The 23,524-nt window shown below is 41.1% G+C and overlaps 2 protein-coding genes across 2 annotated transcripts; one reads left to right on the top strand and one right to left on the bottom strand.

Annotated features, from left to right (window-relative positions):
- Nucleotides 1–855: 855 nt before the first annotated feature.
- PCYOX1 (prenylcysteine oxidase 1) lies at nt 856–15,031 on the top strand. Its single transcript, XM_024558553.4, has 6 exons — nt 856–1,062; nt 2,157–2,363; nt 3,415–3,589; nt 10,693–10,904; nt 11,225–11,377; nt 11,957–15,031. Exons 1-6 carry the CDS (start codon nt 951–953, stop codon nt 12,610–12,612), a joined length of 1,515 nt encoding a protein of 504 aa, XP_024414321.1. The 5' UTR covers nt 856–950; the 3' UTR covers nt 12,613–15,031.
- Nucleotides 15,032–15,733: 702 nt separating this feature from the next.
- SNRPG (small nuclear ribonucleoprotein polypeptide G) lies at nt 15,734–22,598 on the bottom strand. Its single transcript, XM_024558522.4, has 4 exons — nt 22,485–22,598; nt 19,802–19,824; nt 19,007–19,131; nt 15,734–15,925 (listed from the first exon to the last, which is right to left on the bottom strand). Exons 1-4 carry the CDS (start codon nt 22,514–22,516, stop codon nt 15,875–15,877), a joined length of 231 nt encoding a protein of 76 aa, XP_024414290.1. The 5' UTR covers nt 22,517–22,598; the 3' UTR covers nt 15,734–15,874.
- Nucleotides 22,599–23,524: the final 926 nt, after the last annotated feature.

A 23,524-nucleotide genomic window follows, 5' to 3' on the forward strand; every position in this document is an offset into this window, starting at 1 on the left:
TATATTATTTATTTTTAGAGAGAGGGGAAAGGAGGAAATAAGAGAGGGAGAGAAACATCAATGTGAGAGAGAAACATCGAGGGGTTGCCTCTTGCACAGGCCCTGACTGGGGATGAAACCTGCAGCCCAGGCATGTTCCCTGACCTGGAGGGGAACCAGTGACCTTTCACTTTGTGGTAAAATGCCCAACCAACTGAGCCCCACCGGTCAGGGCCATATACTAATTTTTATTTTCTTTTTGGCTGGGTGGGTAGGGTATTTTAATTCTGGAAATGGGATCATATAATACCCCTACTCAGCCAACCATTTTCTCACCTAACAGTACTAGGACAATAGTTACAGGTCCTACATTCTCTTTAATGCTTGAATAATGTTCCACCGTCTGTACGGTTACACTACTTTTTCAATCCCTTCACCTTAGACCAGACCATTCTACGTCGCCCTAATTTTTCCTTTCACGTAGCGTCATTTACCCATTCATCTCGTACCCAACAATCCCCAGAACATAATGATCACTCAATAGGTATTTGGAGCTCCACTGTTTTAGACAGCGATTAGCTGGGTGCATTCTTTGAGAGGAAACAAAGGGACACAACAGAATCCTAGTGAAGAAGTAAGGGGTTTCATCGAACAGATAGGAAAGAAGAGAGCTGGGTGAGCTTCCTTTGGTGCCTTTGGTGTCTCCCTGAAGCAGGGTAAGTTTGGAGAGGGCAGGCAGGCTTGGCGTATCAAGTGGGTCAAAGTTCTGCGCTTCTGGAGGGGTGCGTGGACCTAGGGTGTCAGAAGCGGGAGCTGGCAGGGGGCGGTCCTGGGCGGCGCCCAGAGGTGGCGAGGCCGGCAGGGGGCTTGGCCGGTAGGGGGCGGGGCGGGCGGAGCACGCAGTCGCGCGGTAGCGGGCGTGAGGGGCCGTGGGGCACGCCAGGTCTCCCGTGTGCTGCGTTCTAGGAGCTATGAGTCGCGCTGTCGGGGAGCTCGTCTCTTCGCTTCTGGTCCTGTGGCTGCTGCTGTGTGGCTGGGTGTGCCCCGGGAGCACGGAACTGCGGGCCCCGCCGGATAAAATCGGTAGGTGAACGGTGGAGCAGCGCGGAGGGAGGTGCAGGAGCGCGCCCCGCTCCTGGCTGCCGCTGCGTAGGGCATCAGGCCCTGCAGCCTCGACGGGGGACAAGCCGCGCGGGCCGAGCCCTTTGCGCAGGTTTCGATCTTCCCGGTTTGCGTCTCAGTGCAGCTTTCGGTGCTCCAGAGACCGTGCCTTCCTGGGCGTGGAGATGTGCCCACTTGAGGAATGGGCCGTGGAAGGGGGACCCAGGCGGCGGCTTCCAAGCGTCCCTGCAGCCCCGGTCTCGGAAGGCTGGTGGTAGGGGGAGACCGAGCCCCTCTCGCCGCCTTCCTTTGCTGCACCTTTGGGAGACCAGTCTTCTGGTTTGTCCTGAAGCGACGGGCCGCTTACTCCCTGCAGATGACAGACGCACGCGGGCTCTGCACATCCAGCAGTTGAGAACAAGCTGACCCCATTTGCTTCCTTCGATGGGGTGGAACCCACCTTCCCCTCTCCGCTTTGCTGCGGTTGGCCTGCCCTCAGAGGCCCCTGGCTTGCAGTTTGCCTGCCTAAGATTACTACACAGCTGAAATAATCCACTCTCTTCCTAGTTTCAGGCTCCCCCCCCTTCCTGTTTGTTTTGTTTTGCTTTGTTTCTTATTCCCTTTAAAACTGTTCTTTGGGATCATTAACCTGTCTACATGAATGAAACAACAAATCTTGGCAAAAATGGCGGCCACTTCATTTAAAATGCTGCTGGAAAGACTCACCTCCTCTGTTCCCAGGAGTTGGGCACAAAGAAGGTTGTGCAGGCTCATTGATGCCTCCACAAAGAACTGTGAGGATCTTTGGGCATCTGGCAAAACCCCCAAAAAACCCTAATTAATGTCAATTTGTCAGTTAATTGACTGCCACTTTTTGTCTGGGGGCAATGTTTGTGTCCAGATTCAGAGTTCTGTCTTCACAGCTACTGTCACTGGCCTACCCCATGGAGGTGTCCCTGAATTGTGGATAATAGCCTTAAGTAACATTTGCTATTGCTTAATGGCTTTTCAAAAACAGTAAAACCCACAAAGCTGGTAAGACGGACAGAAACTGTTCCTTTTTCCCCCCTCCATAGCGATAATTGGAGCTGGAATTGGTGGCACTTCAGCAGCCTATTATCTGCGGCAGAAGTTTGGGAAAGATGTCAAGATTGACGTTTACGAAAGAGGAGAGGTGGGGGGCCGTCTGGCCACCTTGACTGTGCAGGGGCAAGAATATGAAGCAGGAGGTTCTGTCATCCATCCTTTAAATCTGCACATGAAGCGTTTTGTGAAGGACCTGGGTATGTAATTTGGTCTTAGAGCTATGCAGCTTTCTGTGTGACCATCCATAAATATTTTCATCATATAAGGAACTGAAACTTCCTTATTTGGAACTCTTAATTGTCTTTTAAAGACAAGTTGGTAAAACTAGTTTCCTTACTTTCCTTCTAGAAGTTGGTACTGTCTTCGTTAGGAGGCACTGTCCTGTAATGGGACACTAGTTATCAGTATCTTCAGTTATCTGGAATTTCAGCCATGGGGGTGGGGTGGGGTGGGGTGGGGATGACTGCTGTCCTCGGTTCTTCAGCCTGTGGGTTTCTGTTGAACCAAAGAATGGTTTGAATTAGCAGAAACCTCGTGTGCTCATTTTTTAGCTGGGGAAATAAGGCCCAGAGGCTTGAAGTATTTGGCTTAAAGTTACTTACACCACTATGGGTACAGCATGTGTTTAGAAGCTGGGACATCTGACTACTTCCCTACCAGCATAGGAGCTGGGCAGCTTGTGAGGGAAATCTGGCAGGCCTGTGCAGGCCCTTTTCTCAAGGAATATTGGGTAATATAGGCCTCCTTCCAGTTATCTGAAATATCCAGTTATGTAAAACAGTATTTGCACAGGAGTAGGGTGTCTCCTTTCCCTTAGCTGCCTTCCATACTTCCTGTGGATGCTTCCTGAGCCTCTGTTTTCCCCACGAGGGCAAGTGTATGTCAGGAGTGGTTTATGCTGCAAAGAATCATCTCTGACATTTCTCCTTTTAAGTTGAATTTAGTACCTACTCTGCTTTTGCCTTTGACTTTTTAGTCACTTCAGACTAAACATAGCTTGTCTAATTTTGATATATCTGCATGATCATCTGACCCATCTTTTAGAGAATCTGCTTTTGTACAATGTAGTGAGTGTCTAGTGTATTGTATCACTATCCTAAAAATAGAGCTTCTTTAATATGTCTCCTGAGAACTGGGGGAAGCCTGGAGTTCACTCACTTTAGAGTGTCCCCGATAGCTTTAGGTTACTTTCTTTCATTTGGTCAGCGCAGGAATCACTGACTTAGCTACCTTTCTCTGTTTTTGTAGGTCTATCTACTGTTCAGAGTTCTGGAGGCCTAGTGGGGGTCTCTAATGGAGAGACTCTGGTATTTGAGGAGAGCAGCTGGCTTATAATGAACATAATTAAACTAATTTGGCAGTATGGATTTCAGCCCCTTCGATTGCACATGTGGGTAGAGGATATATTTGACAAGTTTATGAGGTAATTTTTTTCTCCTTCTATTTAACCTAAGACCTTTTAGGTAGATGATCTTTAAGACTTATAGTTTCTTGGAACAATTCTCTACCTAACTACAAGGTGTATTTGTTAGGCAAAACGTCCTGTATAAAATATGCAGACCATTTAGCCCGTTGGAAACTGAAAAAGTAGTTTATATTTTGCTTCTGAAAATGTATTTTGCAAATGCTTGTTTAGTGTTGCTAGCTACTCTTAAATGACTTACAAATATTAACTTCTTGAATTCTCATGATGGCTCTCTAGGTAGGTACTATTTATTAGCTTCTTTTTGCAGATGTGTAAGGTGGAGGCATGGAGAAGTTTCAAGTGTGCAAGTATACTCACCTATTAAGTGGCATAGCCAGAGTTCCTACCCAGGCAGGCTGAGTCTAGAGTCCTTACTGTTAATCTCTGCACTGTGCTGGTATTGTGTATCAGAGGAGTGAGGTCATGTGCACAAGAGCTTGCAGACAGGATAAGAAAAATGAGCTTTAATTGTGACATTATGTTTCAGTGAGCCAGTAACCTGAGGTACAGTATTAGTTCTATGCCCTAAGAATATTTTTTAAGGATTTTATTTATTTTTAGAGAAAGGAAGGGAAGGAGAAAGAAGGGGAGAGAAACATCAATTTGTGGTTGCCTCTCACACGTCCCCTACTGGGGACCTGGACCACAACACAGGCATGTGCCCTGACTGGGAATCAAACAGGCGACCCCTTGGTTCGCAAGCCCGCGCTCAATCCACTGAGCTATACCAGCCAGAGGGCTATGCCCTAAGAATTTAAATTAAGATAGTAAACTCCGGCGTTGTCCTGGGCAGTGACAATACAGGTACCTCTTTTTCTTTATGTTTTTCAAAATTGACTATGTGTATGAATGTGCATTGCTTTGGTAATTAGGAACAATCACATAAAATAACCCATCTTAATTTGAAAAATGCAACCTGCTTTTAAAAAAGATTTTATTTATTTCCAAAGAGAGGGAGAGAAACATCGATGTGTGAGAGAAACATCAGTTGGTTGCCTCTCACACGCCCCCGAGAGGGACCTGAGGGACCTGGCCTGCAATCTAGGCGTGTGCCCTGACTGGGGATTGAACCAGTGACCTTTCGGTTCACAGACTTCCACCTAATCCACTGAGCCACACCTGTTTTTTATTTATTTTTAATTTTTACTTACTGATTTTGGAGGGGGCGAGAGGGAGACAGACGAACAGACATCGATTTGTTCCACTTATTTATGCATTCATCAGTTGCTTCTTGTATGTGCTCTGACTAGGGATGGAACTGCAACCTTGGCATATGGGGATGATGTTCTAACAGCTACCTGGCCAGGACTGGTTTATTATTTTAGATGCTGCAGATAATTCAACTTGTAAATGCTATTATTTTGTTACTATGATTGTTCGAACATAAAGGTAAAATTACATGTCATATGTGCCTGTTATGTGCTAGGCACTATTCTAGGTCCTGAGGATGTGTAACCTAGAACAATAAACCAATAACTAAGAAAATATATAGAGATGCAGAGACCTGGGGCTGCAGAGGGGAGGTGGGAGGGTGGAGGACGGGATGGGGCAGGAATGCCACAGTGTGTGGGGCAGGGGGAGGAGGAGGAGAGAGAGAGAGATATCACATGGGCGCGCATGCATGGGACAAGATGCCCAGAGAGGCAGTAGCACCCCGAGCTGTCAGGCATTCTACAGATATGACGGGGCCCACTGGCTGGTGGGAGCTGTGCCTGGGTGGTCCACAAGCCCATAGGCCCGTGGGGGCAAAGCTGCTACAGCTGAGCAAGATCAGCTGGCTTGCTGGGGTGGGATCCTGTGTTAGAAGCTCCTGAAGCGGACCCTCGCTGCTCGACCTGACCCCATGCATGCTTGCAAGTGGCATGGAATTGTGTCAGGGTGACCTCGAGGCTCTGGCAGCCGAGTTTGGACCCGGTAACTTACAAGCTTAAAATTAAATTTGATTGATGATGTTTCCGAACAAATACAGCCTTTTATTTGAGATAAACCATTTTGAAGACTGAGACTCTGGAGTTCTATATTTGAGGATAAAGAAAATCTTTGCGAGAGTCTGTATTTTATATAGCAAAAATGTGAATCCTTAGACTGAATTTCTAAAGGGCCTGTGTAAGGTAATGGATGTTGGTGGAAGCATTTACACCCAGTCAGCTTAAAGAGTCTCACATGGACCCTACCTCTGACAAATCAAGATGGCAGTGCACCAGGAGGAATGGAGGAAAATGGACTAATACCAGAGTGCTGTGATAAAGTACAACCAAGACAGGGTTCTTTTTTTTTTTTTTTAAAGATTTTATTTATTTGACTTCTAGTTAAGATGGAGGCATAGGTAAACACACCTTGCCTCCTTGAACAACTACAGGAAAAATTATGACTACAAAACAAACTTCATCCAAAATAATCAGAAAATCAAGCTGTATGGAAATCCGACAACCAAGGATTTAAAGAAGCCACATTCATCCAGATGGGTAGGAGGGGTGGAGATGCAGAGATGTGCAGAGATGTGCAGAGAGGCACAAAGAGGTGGAGAGACAAGGGGATGCAGAAAGGGTGGTCCTTTCCATCCACATGTGGTGGATAAAAATCAGGAAGGATACCTCGAGAGTGAGGGATCCCAACCCCAGGCCAGACCACCTAGTCCAGGGTTCCAGTGCCAGGAAGATAAGTCCCCATAACTTCTGGCTATAAAAACCAGTGGGGGTTGGGATGGTGGAAGAAACTGTGTGGGATTCTTAGGAGACTCCTCTTAAAGAACTTATCTTATGCCACTGGTGCCTTTAGGACTTTCAGTCCCTCGGGGATTCAGCACCAGGACAACAGCTGGAAGGGCACCAGTGGCACATGGGGAGAAATTGAAGTGAGAGGCATCAGGGCGAGTGCTGGGAGACAGCTTCCTCCTGGGAAAAAGTCCAGAGGTTAAGCAGTGGCATTGTACCCTTTCTGAGCCCTCCCCCAATCAGAGTAACAGAGCAGGAACATGGGTTACCCTGCCCTGATGATTACCTAAGGCTCTGCTCCATCCAACTTACAGGTGCGCTTTTCTACAATAGGCCACACTACTAAGACAAGGAGTCAAAGCAGCTGTACCTAATACACAGAAATAAACACAGGGAGGCTGCCAAAATGAAGAGACAAAGAAATATGGTCCAAATGAAAGAACAGAACAAAACTCCAGAAAAAGAGCTAAACAAAATGGAGACGAGCAACCTATCACATGCAGAGTTCAAAACATTGGTTATCAGGATGCTCAAAGAACTAATTGGGTACTTTAACAGCATTAAAAAAAAACCCAGTCAGAAATGAAGGTTACACTAAGTGAAATTAAAAGAAAAATCTACAGGAAACCAACAGTGAATAGATGAAGCTGAGACTCAAATCAATGATTTGAAACGTAAGGAAGAAAAAAGCATTCAATCAGAACGGCAAGAAGAAAAAAGAATTTAAAAAATGAGGACAGAATAAGGAGCCTCTGGGACATCTTCAAACTTACGAACATTTGAATCTTAGGGGTGCCAGAGGGAAAAGAGGAAGAGCAAGAAATTGAAATTTATTTGAAAAAATAATGAAAGAAAACATCCTTAATTTGATGAAGGAAATAGACATACAAGTCCAGGAAGCACAGAGAGTCCCAACCAAGGTGGACACAAAGAGGCCCACTTAAGACACATCATGATTAAAATGCCAAAGCTTAAAGATAAAGTGAGAATCTTAAAAAGCAGCAAGGGAGATGCAGATAGTTACCTACTGAGGAGTTCCCATAAGACTCTCAGCTGATTTCTCAAAAGAAGGTTTGCAGGCTAGAAGGGCTGACAAGAAGTATTTAAAGTGATGAAAAGCAGGGACCTACAACCTAGATTACTGTATCCTGCAAAGCTATCATTTAGAATTGAAGGGCAGATAAAGTGCTTCCCAGATAAAGTCAAGTTAAAGAAATTCATCATCACCAAGCCATTATTCTATGAAATGTCAAAGGGACTTATCTAAGAAAAAGAAGAAGATCAAAACTATGAACAATTAAAATGGCAATAAACTCACAACTATCAACAATTGAATCTAAAAAAACAAACTAAGGACAAAAGCAGAACAGAAACAGAATCATAGATAAGGAGATCATTTGGAGGATTATTGGTTGGGGGGGAAATGGGGAAAAGGTGCAGGGAATAAGAAGTACAAATTAGTAGGTATAAGATGGACGGGGGTGTTAAGAACAGTATAGGAAATGAAGTAGCCAAAGAACTTACATGAATGACCCATGGGCATGAACTAAGCAGGGTATAGCTGGAGGTACTGAGTGGAGGGAGCAAAGGGGGAAAATTGGGACAACTGTAATAGCATAATCAATAACATATTTTTTAAAAAGGTTTTATTTATTTATTTTGAGAGAGAGGGCAAGGGAAGGAGAAAGAGACGGGGAGAAACATCCATCAGTTGCTTCTCCTACATGACCTCACCAGGACTGAACCTGGAACTTGGGCATGGTCCCTGAACAGGAATCAAACCCTGAACCTTTCAGTTGAGGCGCAACCAACTGTGCTATACCGATCAGGGCAAGACAGAGTTCTTTTAACATGGATTTTATGAAATGAATGAAGACAATAGGTTTCTTACCTAACAAATGGACAGTAAAAGTGACTTTCTAAAGACCTTGTGTATCATTAAAAGAAGTATTTTTGACATTTGGAGATGAAAGATGGCATGTTAACAGATGAGAGTCTGTATGCCTGAAATTTTTTTGTTTGTATGAATATAACTTTGTGAAATGTTAACTCCAGTAAAATTTCTAACACATTTTTTATTTCTTGATATTAGAGAGACAGACAGACATTGATTTGTTGTTCCATGCATTTATGCTTCATCGGTTGCTTCTTGTATGTGCTCTGACCTGGATCGAACAGCAGCACTGGCGTATCCTGACAGTCCTCTAAACCAACTGAGCTACCTGCCCACAGCAAAACTTCTAACATTTAAAGGAAAGGGGGAAAAAAAAAAAAAGAAGAAGAAGATCCCTGGCTGGGTAGCTCAGTTGGTTGGAGTGTTATCCTTGTACACCACAAGGTTGTGGGTTTGATTTCTGGTCGGGGCACATACCTAGGTTGTGGCTTTGATCCCTGGGTTTGATCTCTGGTTGAGGTAAGAGTGGGAAGCAACCCATTGATGTGTCTGTCCCTCTCTCTGTTTTGCTGTCTCTCTCTCCCTCTCCTTCTGTCTCCCTCTCCCCACCTTCCTCTCTAAAATCAATAAACATATCCTTAGGTGAGGATTAAAAAAGAAAAGAATATATAGAATTTGTATAGAGATGATCAGTCAGTTTTTAAGGAAGGTAGGTGGCATGTTGCTGCCCACTCAGCAGGAAAATCCAGTTCCAGTGGCATCAGACGCAGTGCCATCTGTATGCATCATTTTTTTTTGCTACCTGGCTGGGGCCATGTCTCATTTTCTTATCTGTGTCTTGTTTGCCATGTAGAGAATTGCCCTTTGAAAAATTAAAAAATCACTTTTGAAGTGAATTTAGGGTATTGCAGAACTGTCAAAAAGACCCAGTGAGGGGACATATAGATTATACTATTTAAAAAATTATTTTATTTATATATTTTTAGAGAGAGGGGAAGAAAGGGAGAAAGAGAGGGACAGAAACATTGATGTGAGGGAGAAACATCGATCGCTTGCCTCTTGGCCATGTCCCGTCCAGGGACTGAACGTGCAACCCAGGCATGTACCTTGACCAGGAATTGAACAAGCGATCTTTCGATTTGCTGGACGATGCCCAACCATCTGAGCCACACTGCTCAGGGCTATATTATACTATTTTTATTTTAAAAAACAATTCCCAAATGTATGTCTTCCTGGTGGACTAATCCTTATTATAAAACGTCCTGTTTTGTCTATAGTAACAATTTTTAAATTTTTAAAAATTATTGATTTGAAGAGAGAGAGGAAAGGGGGGAGAGAGAGATTGATTTTTGTTTTTCCACTTATTTTATGCCTTCATTGGTTGTTTGTTGGTTGATTCTTATATGTGCCCTTACAGGGTATTGAACCTACAACCTTTTGGTATACGGGACAATGCTCCAACCAACTGAGCCACACTGGCTGGGGCTAAAATGTGTGATTTTAAAAAAATGTCAGAAAAAAATTTCAGGACTTTATTTAGTAAGCAGCAGTAAGCAAGATGTTTTTTGAATAAAAGAGATAAGGTTTCTGGGGGATTGATTAAAAGGAACTAGAAGCTGGTAGATCAGTTACTCATTTTAGTAGTTTGAGTATAAATCCTGACTCAAGATCAGGAAAATGAGAATGAAGTAACCAGAGACACATTAGAAAGATTGCTAAGGTTTCCTTCTTGGGTGGGAGAAACAGAAAGGAGAAGTGAAAATATTTGTTTGAATGAACTGAGGATGATGTATAGGATGTTAGGTGTGACTTGTTATTTTCATTTGGGATAGAGAGTGGGTGGAGAGGGTCAAGCCTGATGAAAAGATAAAGTTATAATTTTAGTCCTGGCTGGTATGGTTCAGTGGGTTGAGTGCTGGCCTGTGAACCAAAAAGTTGCTGGTAATTCCTGGTCAGGGCGCATACCTGGATTGCAGGTTTGGTCCCTGATCGGGGTGCCTCTAAGAGGCAAGCGATCGATGTTTGTCTCACACATTGATGTTTCTCCCCCTCTCTTTTTCCGTCCCTTCCCTTCTCTTTAAAAAATAAATAAAATCTTTTTTAAACAGTTACAATTTTAGACATGTCTGTGTTACTGGTAGATGAAAAGGTGAATGTGAACAAGATGTACCCAAGTCTTTAAAGGTTTCGTCATGACCATATTAATACAGAAGAGTGTATACAAAAGACAGTAAACTTCCAGTGGAAGTTTATGTGCGGAGGGAGAGTGAGGGCCAAGAGCTTTTGGGGTACCTGGGGAAGATGGTGGCTGAGGTGTGTCCCAAGATAAGTAAGAACTCATCAGAAAGACACATGAAAGTCAGTTTGAGTCATAGGATGCTATTTCCCTTCTTTATGCATCCCCTTACCCCTATCCTGTTTGGTTTTTAATGGCCATTTCTTTTTTTCAAAAGGATCTACCGCTACCAGTCTCATGACTATGCCTTCAGTAGTGTAGAAAACTTACTACACTCTCTAGGAGGGGACGACTTCCTTGGAATGTTTAACCAAACACTTCTTGAAACCTTGCAGAAAGCAGGCTTCTCTGAGAAATTCCTCAATGAAATGGTCGCTCCCATCAATAGGCTCAATTATGGCCAAGGCACAGACCTCAATGGCTTTGTAGGTAAGCTGAGGCTTGGAACAGCTTTAGAATTGGTTCACAGAGGGGCTTACCTGATGTTATGGTGACTCCTGACTTCAGCCATGGGTTGGAGAAGACTACCTTTCTCTGTGAAACCTCAGGCATTTTTGGTAAAATTGTGTAAATGTAAATGTAAATGCGCCTTTTTATGGGGAGAGAGCCCTTAGCTTTCATTGGTTGAATGGTTCTCAAGTGTGTGGAGACATTTGGAGCAGAACTCACCCAGTTGGGGAGGGAGAGTGGTTGGAGGGTCTCTTACAGAATTAGAATTAAAACACATTTTTTTTTCCTGCTGCTTACAGGGGCAGTGTCACTAGCTTGTACCGATTCTGGCCTTTGGGCAGTAGAAGGTGGCAATAAACTTGTTTGCTCAGGCCTCCTTCAGGCTTCCAAAAGCAACCTTATATCTGGCTCAGTAATGTCCATAGAGGAGAAAACAAGGACCAAGCAGACAGGTGAGCTTGAATTTCTATTTTATTGTTCCTGATTTTCCCTGTTGGAAATAATTGCTCACAGAGAAAAACCTCTCTTCTGCCATTTCTCACTCCAACTGATGGAATTTTAAATTGTATGTTTTGTGCCATGTAGAAATACTCTGAAATGTACTCAAGTACAGTGACATGACTACTTGGATTTAAAAAATCTCATTCTCAAAAGTAAAAATTTTCCTTATTTTGTACTTATTAACAAGGTATTATTTTTAAGTAGGAAATTGGCCTCAATTTGGGACAGTTATCTTAAAAGGTAAATCACGTCTTTTTTTTTTTGTTTTTAAGAGAGAGAGAAATGTCGATTGTTCCACTTATTTATATATTTATTGTTTGCTTCTAGTATGTACCCTGACTGGGGATCAAACTCACAACCTTGGTGCATCAGGCTGATGCTCTGACCAACTGAGCTACCCAGTCAGAGCTTAAAGTCTTTAATTCCTTAGGGTTATAAATTATTAAAAAAGTATAGAGTTATTTTTAGGAGGTATAAAATATAGTATGTTAGAAACACTAAAGAAGTGTATGCTTCCTTATTTCCTCTAGGAAACCCCACAAAGATGTATGAAATTGTCTACCAAAGTGGATCCGAGACCCATTCAGACTTCTATGACATCATCATGGTGGCCACTCCATTGAGTCAAAAAATATCCAATATAAGTTTTCTCAACTTTGATCCTCCAATTGAGGAATTCCATCAATACTACCAACATATAGTGACAACTTTTATTAAGGGAAAATTGAATTCAACTGCTTTTAGCTCTAGAGCCTTAGACAAATTTAATCTCCGTACGGTCTTAATCACTGGTAGTTCAGATTTGTTTATTAACAGCATTAGAATTGTGTCCTCTGTAAAAGATAATGATCCTCAACCATCAACAGATGGAGCATACGTGTGGAAGACCTTTTCCCAGAAAACTCTTACCAAAGAGCAAATTTTAAAGCTCTTTTTGTCCCATGAGTACACTGTAAAGCAGCAATGGCTTGCATATCCCTACTATAAGCCTCCAGAGAAAAGCCCCCCCATCATACTCCATGATCGACTTTACTACCTGAATGGCATAGAGCGCGCAGCAAGTGCCATGGAAATGAGTGCCATTGCAGCCCACAATGCTGCTCTCCTTGCCTATCACCGCTGGAACGGGCACACAGACATGATTGACCAAGAGGACTTATATGAGAAACTGAAAACCGAACTATGAGATAACACTTCCATTCTCCCCCAACCTCCCTCCTAGTTCCAGATGGAATATCACTGGCAAAAAAACACAATCTGAGCAGAGACATTTTGAATCAAATATTTTGCCATTATCATTGTTTAATGAGAGCAACCCCATTGAGTCATGAGAAAATACAAGGTCTAATTAAGTGTGAAGGTGTAACTATTGCATTTATGCCACGTACAAAAATTATTTTTGTCTTTGAGAGTATGTTTATTAAAATTGGGGACAGTGAAACAAAGGGCTTAGAGTAGAAGTATAAAAGAGGAGGTGCTCTGTTTTGGCCCCTGGAAATGTTATAGGAAAGAAGTGAGCCCCAGCAGAGCTGCTGTTAGCTCACCGAGAAATAACTGACAATGACAGGAGTGAGCCAAAGTGGGGCGGCTCTTAGCTCATGAAAAAGTCAGAGACAAGGGTCCTTGGAAATGGGTTCAGTGGGTTAGCCTGGGATCAGCTGCTGCTGCCCACTGCTCCCTTGGCTGCAAGTTTCTTGGGGACCTTTAGACTTTAGGAGAGAAAAGTAAAGATGCACGCCTGAGAGGGAAAAGGCATTGGCATGCTCCAGAAAGCCTGCTCCAAATTTTAACTCTAAATAATCAACAGTATTTCCCAAACCTGTCTGATTGTAAGAATCACCTGGAATTTGTAAAACAAAATTCCCTAGCTCCTCTGGAGATTTTGATTCAGTAGGTCTAGAGGTTATAGGCCCTGGATTTTGAACAAAACTTTTTTAAGCGGAACACTTGAACTTAAAAGACATACCTTTTAGTTGGGGAAGAGCTCATTTGTGCTTCACAGCTGGATTTGATCTTTAGTCACATAGTGAGATCTACTGTGGGAGCTGGTATCTTATGCCTGGCCTTAGTAACTCATAGCACTTTCAAAGTAAATGTGCCCATGACTGAAGCCTTGACTTTTAGAATGTTCTTTTGATTGCTGTTTTTTAGGGGTGAAATTCATAAGGCTGAGTAGTACAACCTTAAGATGTCATACAACAATCACCAGTAAAATGAAAAGCAAGTATAGGCTATTGATCAAGAAATTGGCATTGTTATCAAATTCTCATGTATGAAGCTTTTAAAAATATGGATGGACTCCCCCCAAATCCCCATCAGAGATTCTGATTTAGTGGATTGAGGATAGGGCCTCACCATCAGATTTTTTAAATTCCTAATGTGTAACCTACATTGAGAATCACTGATTTGGGTGTCTAAAATGTCTCCCAAGGGTTTTTAGTGCCTTAAAGGCCCCAAGAAATCCAACCCATTATCCAAGATTCATTTTGTGAAGAATCACTTCTCAATGAGAACTCTAGTAGTAACCTTGATAGTAAGAAGCACTGATAGTGTGAACAGCAGAGGCAACCTAGATTCCAGAGTAGTTGACATAAGGTACTCAGAATGACACGGTACTTCATCAAACCCAGCATATACACAAACCGTTAAATACTTAAGCTACTACTGTACCATTTCGAGTGAGAAACTGCTGAAATCTTAAGATGGTAGTTGTCCACCTTGGCTGGACTTTGAAGTCACCTGTAGGCCTTCAAAGCTACCCAAATGATTCTAATATGCAGCCAAACTTGAAAACCAGTTCTACATCTACTGTATGAAAATCATGAATGTCCACAAGACAGAACAAGAGCTTGTGAATGTAACTGCAACCAAGTTAACATGTATTGTTAAAAACTAGTTTGTCAAATGGTCAGCTTTTTTCTAATTTTATTTTTAAAAATGCTCTCCTTTTGTGGTTTTAATGAAGACAACATGTAGACGATGTATGTGCTAGACTGGTAAATACTAATGAAATAGTTTAATTTCTATCACCTGTAAACTTAAGTTTGCAATGGGATATATTTTTACTTGTAAGAACACCAATTTAAAGTGTTGTCATTGTATCAAACCTACTGTTTTCCAACAGGGCATCTGAAATTGCTTCCTCAGAGAGCAAAACAGGTTATCAATATATGAAGCATGTTAGTTTCAATACAATTAACAGCACTAAAGTTTTTAAAAAATTGGATGAAGAAATACTGTCAGAGCTTGCTTATTCATCTTTTTACACAAGAGTGGTAAAAATGATGCAGGGGCAGAATGCAAGGCCGCAGTTCTATAACTTGCGTATGCTTCGGACTCACCTGGAGGGCCTAAAACATTGCTGGGCCTCATCCCCGAACTCTCAGTAAGTGTGGAATGGTGTATCAAAGCCTGCATTTCTGTTAAGGTCCTAGGTGATATTGCTGGTCTAGGAACCACACTGGAGACCATTTCTACAACTCGGCTCTACGTGGTTGCAAAAAATCAAGCCTATCAAGTTCACTGGATTTAAAATGTATTGGAGTAATAAAAATGGAAAAAATGAAAGTTGGGATAATAAAAATGTACTGGATTTCACACTCTTATGTTTAAGTTGGTTTGATCGCTCTGTTTTTTTGCCGTACACATTTTAGATACATACAAGCCACCGTGTTTTTTAACTGCCTTACACACTCGTGTGTGCCCCATTCTCTAGTTTTAAAGCAATTCAAATCACTTTGTAGGATTTGTAGGCTTTTCACTATGATTACAAAAACTGCAGGCCTAAGCATTTGCTTGGTAGGTTTCTTAAGGTTAGGTTTATGATAAGCATATGTAAAGTGTATTTCATCAGTTTTTGTACCCTAAAACTTATGAACTAGATTTAAGTGTGAGGGGCAGCATTATTACTACTCTCCAGCTCAAAGGAACAATACACTGGAATATTTTCTCTGGATTTTATTTCTACTCTTGTATTCAAAATATTTTCCCACTTACGTTCAAAACAAACAGCAACGTCCCTGCTTCCTGTTTTCTGCTGTACTCTATTTGGAATGCAGATGTACTTGGAAAAGCCAGGTATCAAAATTACTATAAGAGTTTTGAAAATCAGAGTTGATGTTACAAAAGAAACCCGCTCAGGTCTGCAGATTCTTTATCTCTGTTCAAATGTTTTACATTTAATAGATTTTTCTATACTAATGCATAAAAACCTTTATAAAAAATCAGTCCTAACCAGGAATAGCTCACATAAGAAAAAAATTAGAGCTAATATCCTATTTTTTAAGTTCAGCACATCTGAGAGAGCATTTTTTGACCAATACAAAAATTTATTTAACAAAAGTTCAACATGAAAATGTACAAGACTCAATTTTTATATTGCTGTAAAACAAGAAATGTGGAGAGGGGGCGTGGAAGCAGTTGGTTTCTCTGGTGAACACGGCCATTCTTTATACTCGTTCCAAGGCTTCTAACATGATGATACTATTGCCTCGTATTACCTAAGAAAGAGAAAAGTAACTTAAAAAGACCACACATCACTTAACACACTTATAAATTATGATTAAGAATTTTCACCCCCCCCTAAACTACCACTTAGTGGGTTGGGCATTGTCCTGAAAACCTAAAGGTTGCTAGTTCCATTCCCAGGATACACACCTGGGTTGCCAGCCAGGTCCCTGGTTGGGGGTGGGGATAGGGGGGTGAGAGGCAACTGACTGATGTTTCTCTCCCTCTCTTTGCTCCCCTCTTCCCCTCTTAGATAGATATAATCTTAAAAAACAAAACAAAACATGTCAGTTCAAGCCAAATAAGAAGTCTCAAAGGCTGACAACTACCCTTTTGACATACCAAGTCTCCAATGACTCATTTCACTGCCGTAACTGCAGGACTCAAATAACATGACCATTACTGCCCCTAAGGGATCCATAAATTAATGGGAAAAATAGGTACAACAGAATATGCACATTAGTTTATGGGGGTAAGCTTATTTAGGGAACAAACCAGAATGGAAGTTCCAAAAAGTAGGCTCTATGAAGACGGCATTTAGATGGGTTTGAAAATTGGGTAGAATATTGACAGGGAAATTATCTGGGGAATAAAAAAGAATCTAATTTGCAGTAAAAGGTTATGAAGGGAAGAAGAAACAAAGATAGTTTGCACCCAATCTTAGAAGACCTTCAACACAAACCGTAAAAGTGGAGGGGATCATGGAACCAACAATGAGCCAGTGAAAGTTTCAGAGTGGGAATGACCACTGTTCTGGCACCAGTGTAGTCAACCTTTGAACAAAACAGGACTTAAGGGCGCTGGCCCCCCCACCTTCACCACGCTTTTGACTTCCCAGTCATTCCTTGAGGGGCACTGGTTCCAGGACCCCCTTCAGGTATCAAAATCCATGGATGCTCAAGTCCCTCATGTAATAATGCATACAGCGGGCCCTCCACACCCAAGGATTCCCAACCACAGACAGAAAATAGTTTTCCACCCATGGTCGAACAAGTGGATGTGAAACCCAGGGATACCGGGTATTTATTGAAGTAAACCCCATGTAGGTGGACCTGCACAGTTTAAGCCCATGTTGTTCAAGAAAAGAGACTGGTAGAGAGCTTACAGGCCCCAGGACTAGCACAGTGTCTGACACAGCCATTCTACAAATGAAGATAAGCCAGGATACTTGAGAGCACAGCCGATATGGCTGGTAATTGAGGTGAAGAGGGACAGAAACATTAAGTCAAACTGGAAGACCAGGGGTCTGTGAATACAGGGTTTGGCAAAAGTATGTTTACAGTTGTGAGTACACAAAACACAGAATTTATCTTTGTATTATTATTAATTATATTACTTTCCATATGAACTGTAAACCCACATTTGCCCCACCCTGTATAAAAAGCCCCCGGTGTACTACAGATCATAATGTAATCACAGACCAGGCCAAATAGAAGCTCAAGGAGAATGTACTTTGAAAGAAAGTTGATTTACATGAAACTTGGAGGAAAGTCTTATATCTAGATACTCTAAGCTCTTTCCAGTCCTGACCATGGACTTACTTTTCAAAATGCAGTTAATAAAAATATATTTGAAATAAACAGTAACACAAGTATTGGAACTAATCATTAAAAATAAAATCGCACCCCTCTACTGCTCAAACTTAAAAAAAGTAGTAAGGCAAAAAATCAAATTTAACAATTAGGACTTTCATAACCTTGGAGAAGTCTTTATGCTCTATGATTTGCCAAAGTTAAGCTGTCCTTTAAAAAAACCAAGATTTTATTCATTTACTTTGAGAGAGAGGGGAAGGGAGAGAAACATCAACACTGTGTGAGAAACATCCATCTGCTGCCTCTCACATGCCTCCAACTGGGGACCTGGCCCTCAAACCAGGTATGTGCCATGACCGGGAATCAAAACAGCAACCTTTCAGTTTGTAGGATAGGATGATCCCCAAACTACTGAGCCACACCAATCAGAGCTAAGTTGTCCTTTTTGATCCACCTTTTCCAAGAAACCTGGCCTTAGTACTTACTGGGTATGGGTATATTGTCCTGTGCTGGGCAAAGAGAGGGATTTAATGTCTGGGTCTTGCTGGCAAACATCAAAAATTCTTCAGCAGTCATTCCACTATGGACGAATGAATGTAGAAATGCTTGCTCCTATAACTAAGAACTCCGTATTTCTGTTTTCTTCCAACATGAATGGCTATTATCATGACCGTCCTGGTAACTGTTACCTGGACTACTTTTAGTTATGCATTCATTGATTGATTCTTTCACGCGCTCTGACCTGACCAGGGATCAAACCCACAACCTTGGTGTATCAGGACAATACTCTAACCAACTGAGCTATCCGCTAGGGCTTTTCTTCACCAATTTAAATTTGGGTGCGATATACCAGAACCCTATTTAATTATATACACAATTAAAAATAAAAGTGTGATCTGTGGATGGGCAGATCTGCATCAATGGACACTTGTTAGAAATGCAGAAATATCAGGTTGCACCCCATTCCTACTCAATTAGGACCTGCATTTTTACAAGGTCATCTGAGGAGAATTCATAAGCATATGCTGAATCTTCATACACATTACTAATTTAACAACAACAACAAAACACCACTAGAGAGATTCAATTGCTTGGGGTAGAATCTAGTTTTCGTTTTTTGGGTAAACAGATGATTGTAAATGCTCTATACCAGTGGTTAATCTTTGCCTTCCACTAGAATCCTCTGGGGAACTTGAAAAAACCTTTATGCTACATCCCAAACTAATTTGATTCTAAGATGCAATTAAGATGGAGAACTAGTGCTCTAATAAAGCCTATGAGATTCTATTATAGAATAAAGCTAAAAAATGATTTCCAACAGTTATTCCAAGCCCAATGACCTCAGAGAATTCTATATGAGATTCAGATCTAACTTAAAGGTAACTGGGATATCACCATAAAGTGACTGTCGATGTTAAACTCGAAAATGGAAAGTCTAATCTTGCCTGTAATTTGCCTAACTTCAGTTTAATTCAAGACTTTGACAGAACGGAAGTTAATGCCTATTCCAAATGAAAAAGGAAATCTCACATCTTCACTTACCACCATTCCAATATTGTTCTGCTGTCCACTAGTTGCCATCTCCACACATTCATCTATCACAAGATTCATAAAGGGGTCAAATCCCCGCAAGATTCCTTGGACATGTCTGCCACCATTTAATTTCACTACGGAAAAGGGAAAAATAAGTTTTAATAAAACTGGCCACTAACTATCAAGTATTCACTAAAAATTACGTGGAGTAAAACCCAGGTATATGAGATGTATAATCCACTATCCTTACTATATGCCAAGCACTGGGGTTACTTTATATTTACTTCCACATTTAAGCTTACAAGAATCCTATAAAGCAGAATTATCCTTTTTATGAGGGAACTGGAATGTACAAAAGGCTTTTGAGTAACTGGTTCAAGGTTATACAGCTACTGTGTGGCAGGGCAGGGATTCAAAACTGAAGGTTACTTACCTATCTCTGAAGCCATGATCTTAACCCATACAAACTTCAAGAACTGTGTGGGTCAGACTTTTAGTCTTGTCTATGTCCTTTGTTTTTAAAAAAGGACAAATTTTCAAACATCACAAAATAGGAAAATTCTGTTAATTTTGTGACAATGAAGGTAGGCTTATATGGAATTATGAAGTATCTGAAGTACTGTGAAATTTATTAAATTTCAAACATTATGTAAATAAAACTGTCTAGTTAGGATTTTGCTAAATCTGCTTAATGAATGAATGTGAATTAGAGGCTCTGTATGCTTTGAATCTTTATAGAGTTGCTCAAAACACTGTATACAAACACTATAAATGTAAAAAGGAACTGAATTAAATAAAACTTACATGATAACTTCTTGTCCATAAATCTGAAAAAGCAAAGGGATAAAGATTATATATAACTGACAACAAATTTAAGCATAAATATGCACAAAACTAGGTATATACTCAATTATATAGTAATTCACTAGCCAATATAATTTACTAAAATTGTATTTACACAATAGGAATAATGAAATTTAAAATAGTAAAAACCTCGTACTGCTATAAAGGAAGAGGGAGTGGTATGCCACCTCAGTTTGTACTTATACAAAGCAATGTATTTTGGGAAGGGGCAAGATAATCGGTAAAAGTGGAATGGGTTTATAATATATTAATGAACAATATTAAATTGAGTGTTTTCCCAGGTAAATGACAAAAGCATTCTTGTTCAATACTGACCTAATTTTCAGTGGTTGGATTTTAACAGAAAAACAAAGATTTGATTATATTTTGGTTATTTCTAAACCAAACAAAATTGTGAAGAAATCAGAAGTTGTAACCAAACCACATCCAATTCAACAGGTGTTTTGTTTTATATTTGAGACAATATTGTTTTAATATTAAGCTTTATTCTTCAACACATAAGTGTATTTTAGCAAAATAAGTGCATATTTTTGAAGCTTTAAACAAGTCAGTCCTATCTCAGCAGAGCACTATGAAAATATTAAGCTGTGTAGTCAAATCAAGTTTTTACCACTTCCGGTTACAGGCTGGAAAATAAGAAACTTCATCAATTTTAATGTGTAAGATAGCATGGGAGAATTCAGAGATTATTAAGACTTGGGGCCTGACAGAAGGTATGGCAAGATACATTTAGAAATAAAATATGTAGAAAGTATGAAATAAGCTATTTTAGTACGATGTATTACAGAAAACTGCAAATGTAACACACATGAGCTTATTTAATCCTTATGACACCTTTGTAAGTTACTACTAGTGTTACCACCATTTTATAGACGGGGAACTGAGGCTTAGAAAAGTCAAGTAACTTGTCCAAAGTTACACGGCAGGTGAGAAGGTTTTAGCAAACACAAATGGTCCCATCTGGCCGGAGAGGAGAGCACTCAAATATTAGTGTGTGTAATATTTGGTGCTTGGAGTTGATACGGATGAGCTTGAATGCTGGGCCAAGTCCAGACTATATTAAGCAGACAGTAATAAGTTATTAAAGAAGTCAGTTATTGGCAAGACTACCATAGCAACAATTTTTAAATGCTGGGAGGGAGAATTTGGTTAGGCCAGGGAATATCAACCTCAGCATACTGACATTTGGGGCTAGAGAATTCTTTGTTGTTAAGGGATGTCCAGGGCACTGGAGAATATTTAGCAGCATCCCTGGCTTCTACCCACTAGACGCTGGTAGAGCCAGACTCCCTACCCCTCAGGTAAGAACCACTGAGTTATGCTAAACCAGGAGGTGGGTATAAACGTGTAAAAAAGGATGAAATTTGTGAGAAAGTAAAGGAATAAAAAAATTTGAAAGTCATTTTGGCGGCAGAAATGAAACGATTTCAAAATTCATGAATTCTAAAGATGAAAAGAGAAAGGTGTTAAAACTAGTTTCATCTTTTGAAATTCTCAAATAATATCTGTTAAGAATTCAAAAGAAAATCTAAGATTACAAGTAATGAATGGTGGTCCTTTTGTTAGATTTATTGTCATTTCATCAGTTTCTGAGGACTCCAGAGGATATTTACAAGATTTTACTGGCTCACCAATAAAAGAATAACTTCCAGATAAACATTTTCATGATAATAATTTCTATTCTTTTTAATGTAACGCTTATGATTTAATAATTAAGTCTTTAACAGATCCAACTAAAATATACAGTTTTTGCACAAACGGTGGCTTTCACACTAATGTGCACTTTAGTACAAAGTTATTAAATGTGAACTTTTCCTTAAGTCCAACTTCTTTATGGGGTGGTAATAAATTAACTATAGGCAAAGTAGACCAGATGGCTGCCTCACAAGTTGGTCCCTGGATGGATTTTGCATCCTTTGTTCTATCCGACTGCTGCACGCAGAATTCTGGCACGGCACGGTACAAACAAGATGGAGGAGTACGTACTTAAGAGGCATGGAAATAGTGGGCCCTATCTAAAGTAGGCATGTCTTACTTTGCGTTGATGAGGGAAAGAAGTTCTCACACAGCACTGTTAACAGAGCAAGACATCACACGACATTCAGGTATAATTCAAGAAAGCAAGAAAACGGAATGGAATTTCCAAGTTAAAGTTCAAAGAAACAGCTAAAAACACACTCTTAAAAGATTAAGGTGGCTTTTGATTTCTATCTCATATATTATCAAACACTTCCATTTCACCCCCATTAGTTCCTTACGGAGATAGTCTCCAGCTGCCTGATGTAGAACAGGATGCTATGTAAGATGGTCAACAAAGAGGGGCACTCGAGATCTTCAAGTAACGGGAGAGACGTGCAGCCGGCGGCTTCAGCTAGATTAACTGGGCTCAATACCCGAGCCACCGCGGCCTCGGGTAACCATGCCAACCAAGTAGGACAGCTACGTCTGCGCGGGTTTCAGGCCCGAAAGCGCGGAACCCAAGCTGGGTGCTCCGCGGCCTCGTACCCGAATACGCACGCCAGGCGCACTGACTGGACATGGAGGAGAATCTAAGGAACTTTAAGCATACAAACAACCTGGCAACACTTACGAAGAAGCTCCCACGGCCTTCCCACACACTTACTTTTTTAGCTCGGGGGGGTGAGCTTTGCTCATGGTGTCTCTTCAGCCAGCTCAAAGATACCTCCAAAACGCGTTCTTCTCCTCTAACGCTCCGTGGTAGGCCCGGGGTTTTGCGTCTGACGTCACCGGTCTCGTTAGCCAATCGATTGTCAGCAGCTTTCACATTTCAACTCGCGATACTTACGGAAGCTGAGCGTGCCGTGAGTCCGGAACTTCCGGTTGCGTCGCCAGCGATTGGCCCGGATGGAAGGGTTGGGTTTTTTGGCGTTCCTAAGTCCATTTTCTTTTCTATAACGTTGAGATACCGGTAAATGTCCAGACTCCAGTTTCTTAACGACACCGGTCAACCCCTAACCTCAGTGGATCGACTCGTGTCTTATTCATATATAGTAAATTAAAATAAGCCCTGGAGAAGTGGGACTCCAGTAGTTCTTTGGAATGTTTCCATAGCATATTGTCATGCAAAACATAGGGTTTCAATAACAATTCAGTTACTGACTGCTGCACCAAGAGCGGGGTGACAGGGCCTCAGTTTACAAGATTTTGAATCCAGAGCCCGAAAGTACATTTCCAGCTGACGGTCTTGCTATTGTTAACATTGCCTCCAGATCCCCACTTAAATGTAAAAGGTACTTTGATCCCATACAAAAAAATTATGTGCAGCACACGCACTCCGTAATACGAGGTACTGATTTTGAAGTCAAGAGCGTTAAGTGTAAAAAGTGCTTTCTGACTTGTTCCCAGTTAAGTTACCCAAAACAGGGGAATCCACATTTACAAATAAAATACAATAGGGATTACAGGAGGTTTGGGCCCAAATAGAAAAGCCTTGGTGACTTTTAAGTACTGGATGGTTCTCCAAATTGAATTCATTCCTGATGTTCAGGAATGGCTCCACAGGGGTGGGCAAAATTAGATTTACAGTTTTGAGTACGCAAAATAGATTTTATTTTTGTATTATTATTATTATTATTTTCCTGACGAACAACTGTGAACTACTTTGGCTCACCCCTGTATTGAAATACCAATGATAGTTAAGAC

The sequence above is a fragment of the Desmodus rotundus genome, chromosome 5 (genome assembly GCF_022682495.2).
Source record: "Desmodus rotundus isolate HL8 chromosome 5, HLdesRot8A.1, whole genome shotgun sequence".
In the NCBI taxonomy this organism is placed as follows: Eukaryota; Metazoa; Chordata; class Mammalia; order Chiroptera; family Phyllostomidae; genus Desmodus; species Desmodus rotundus.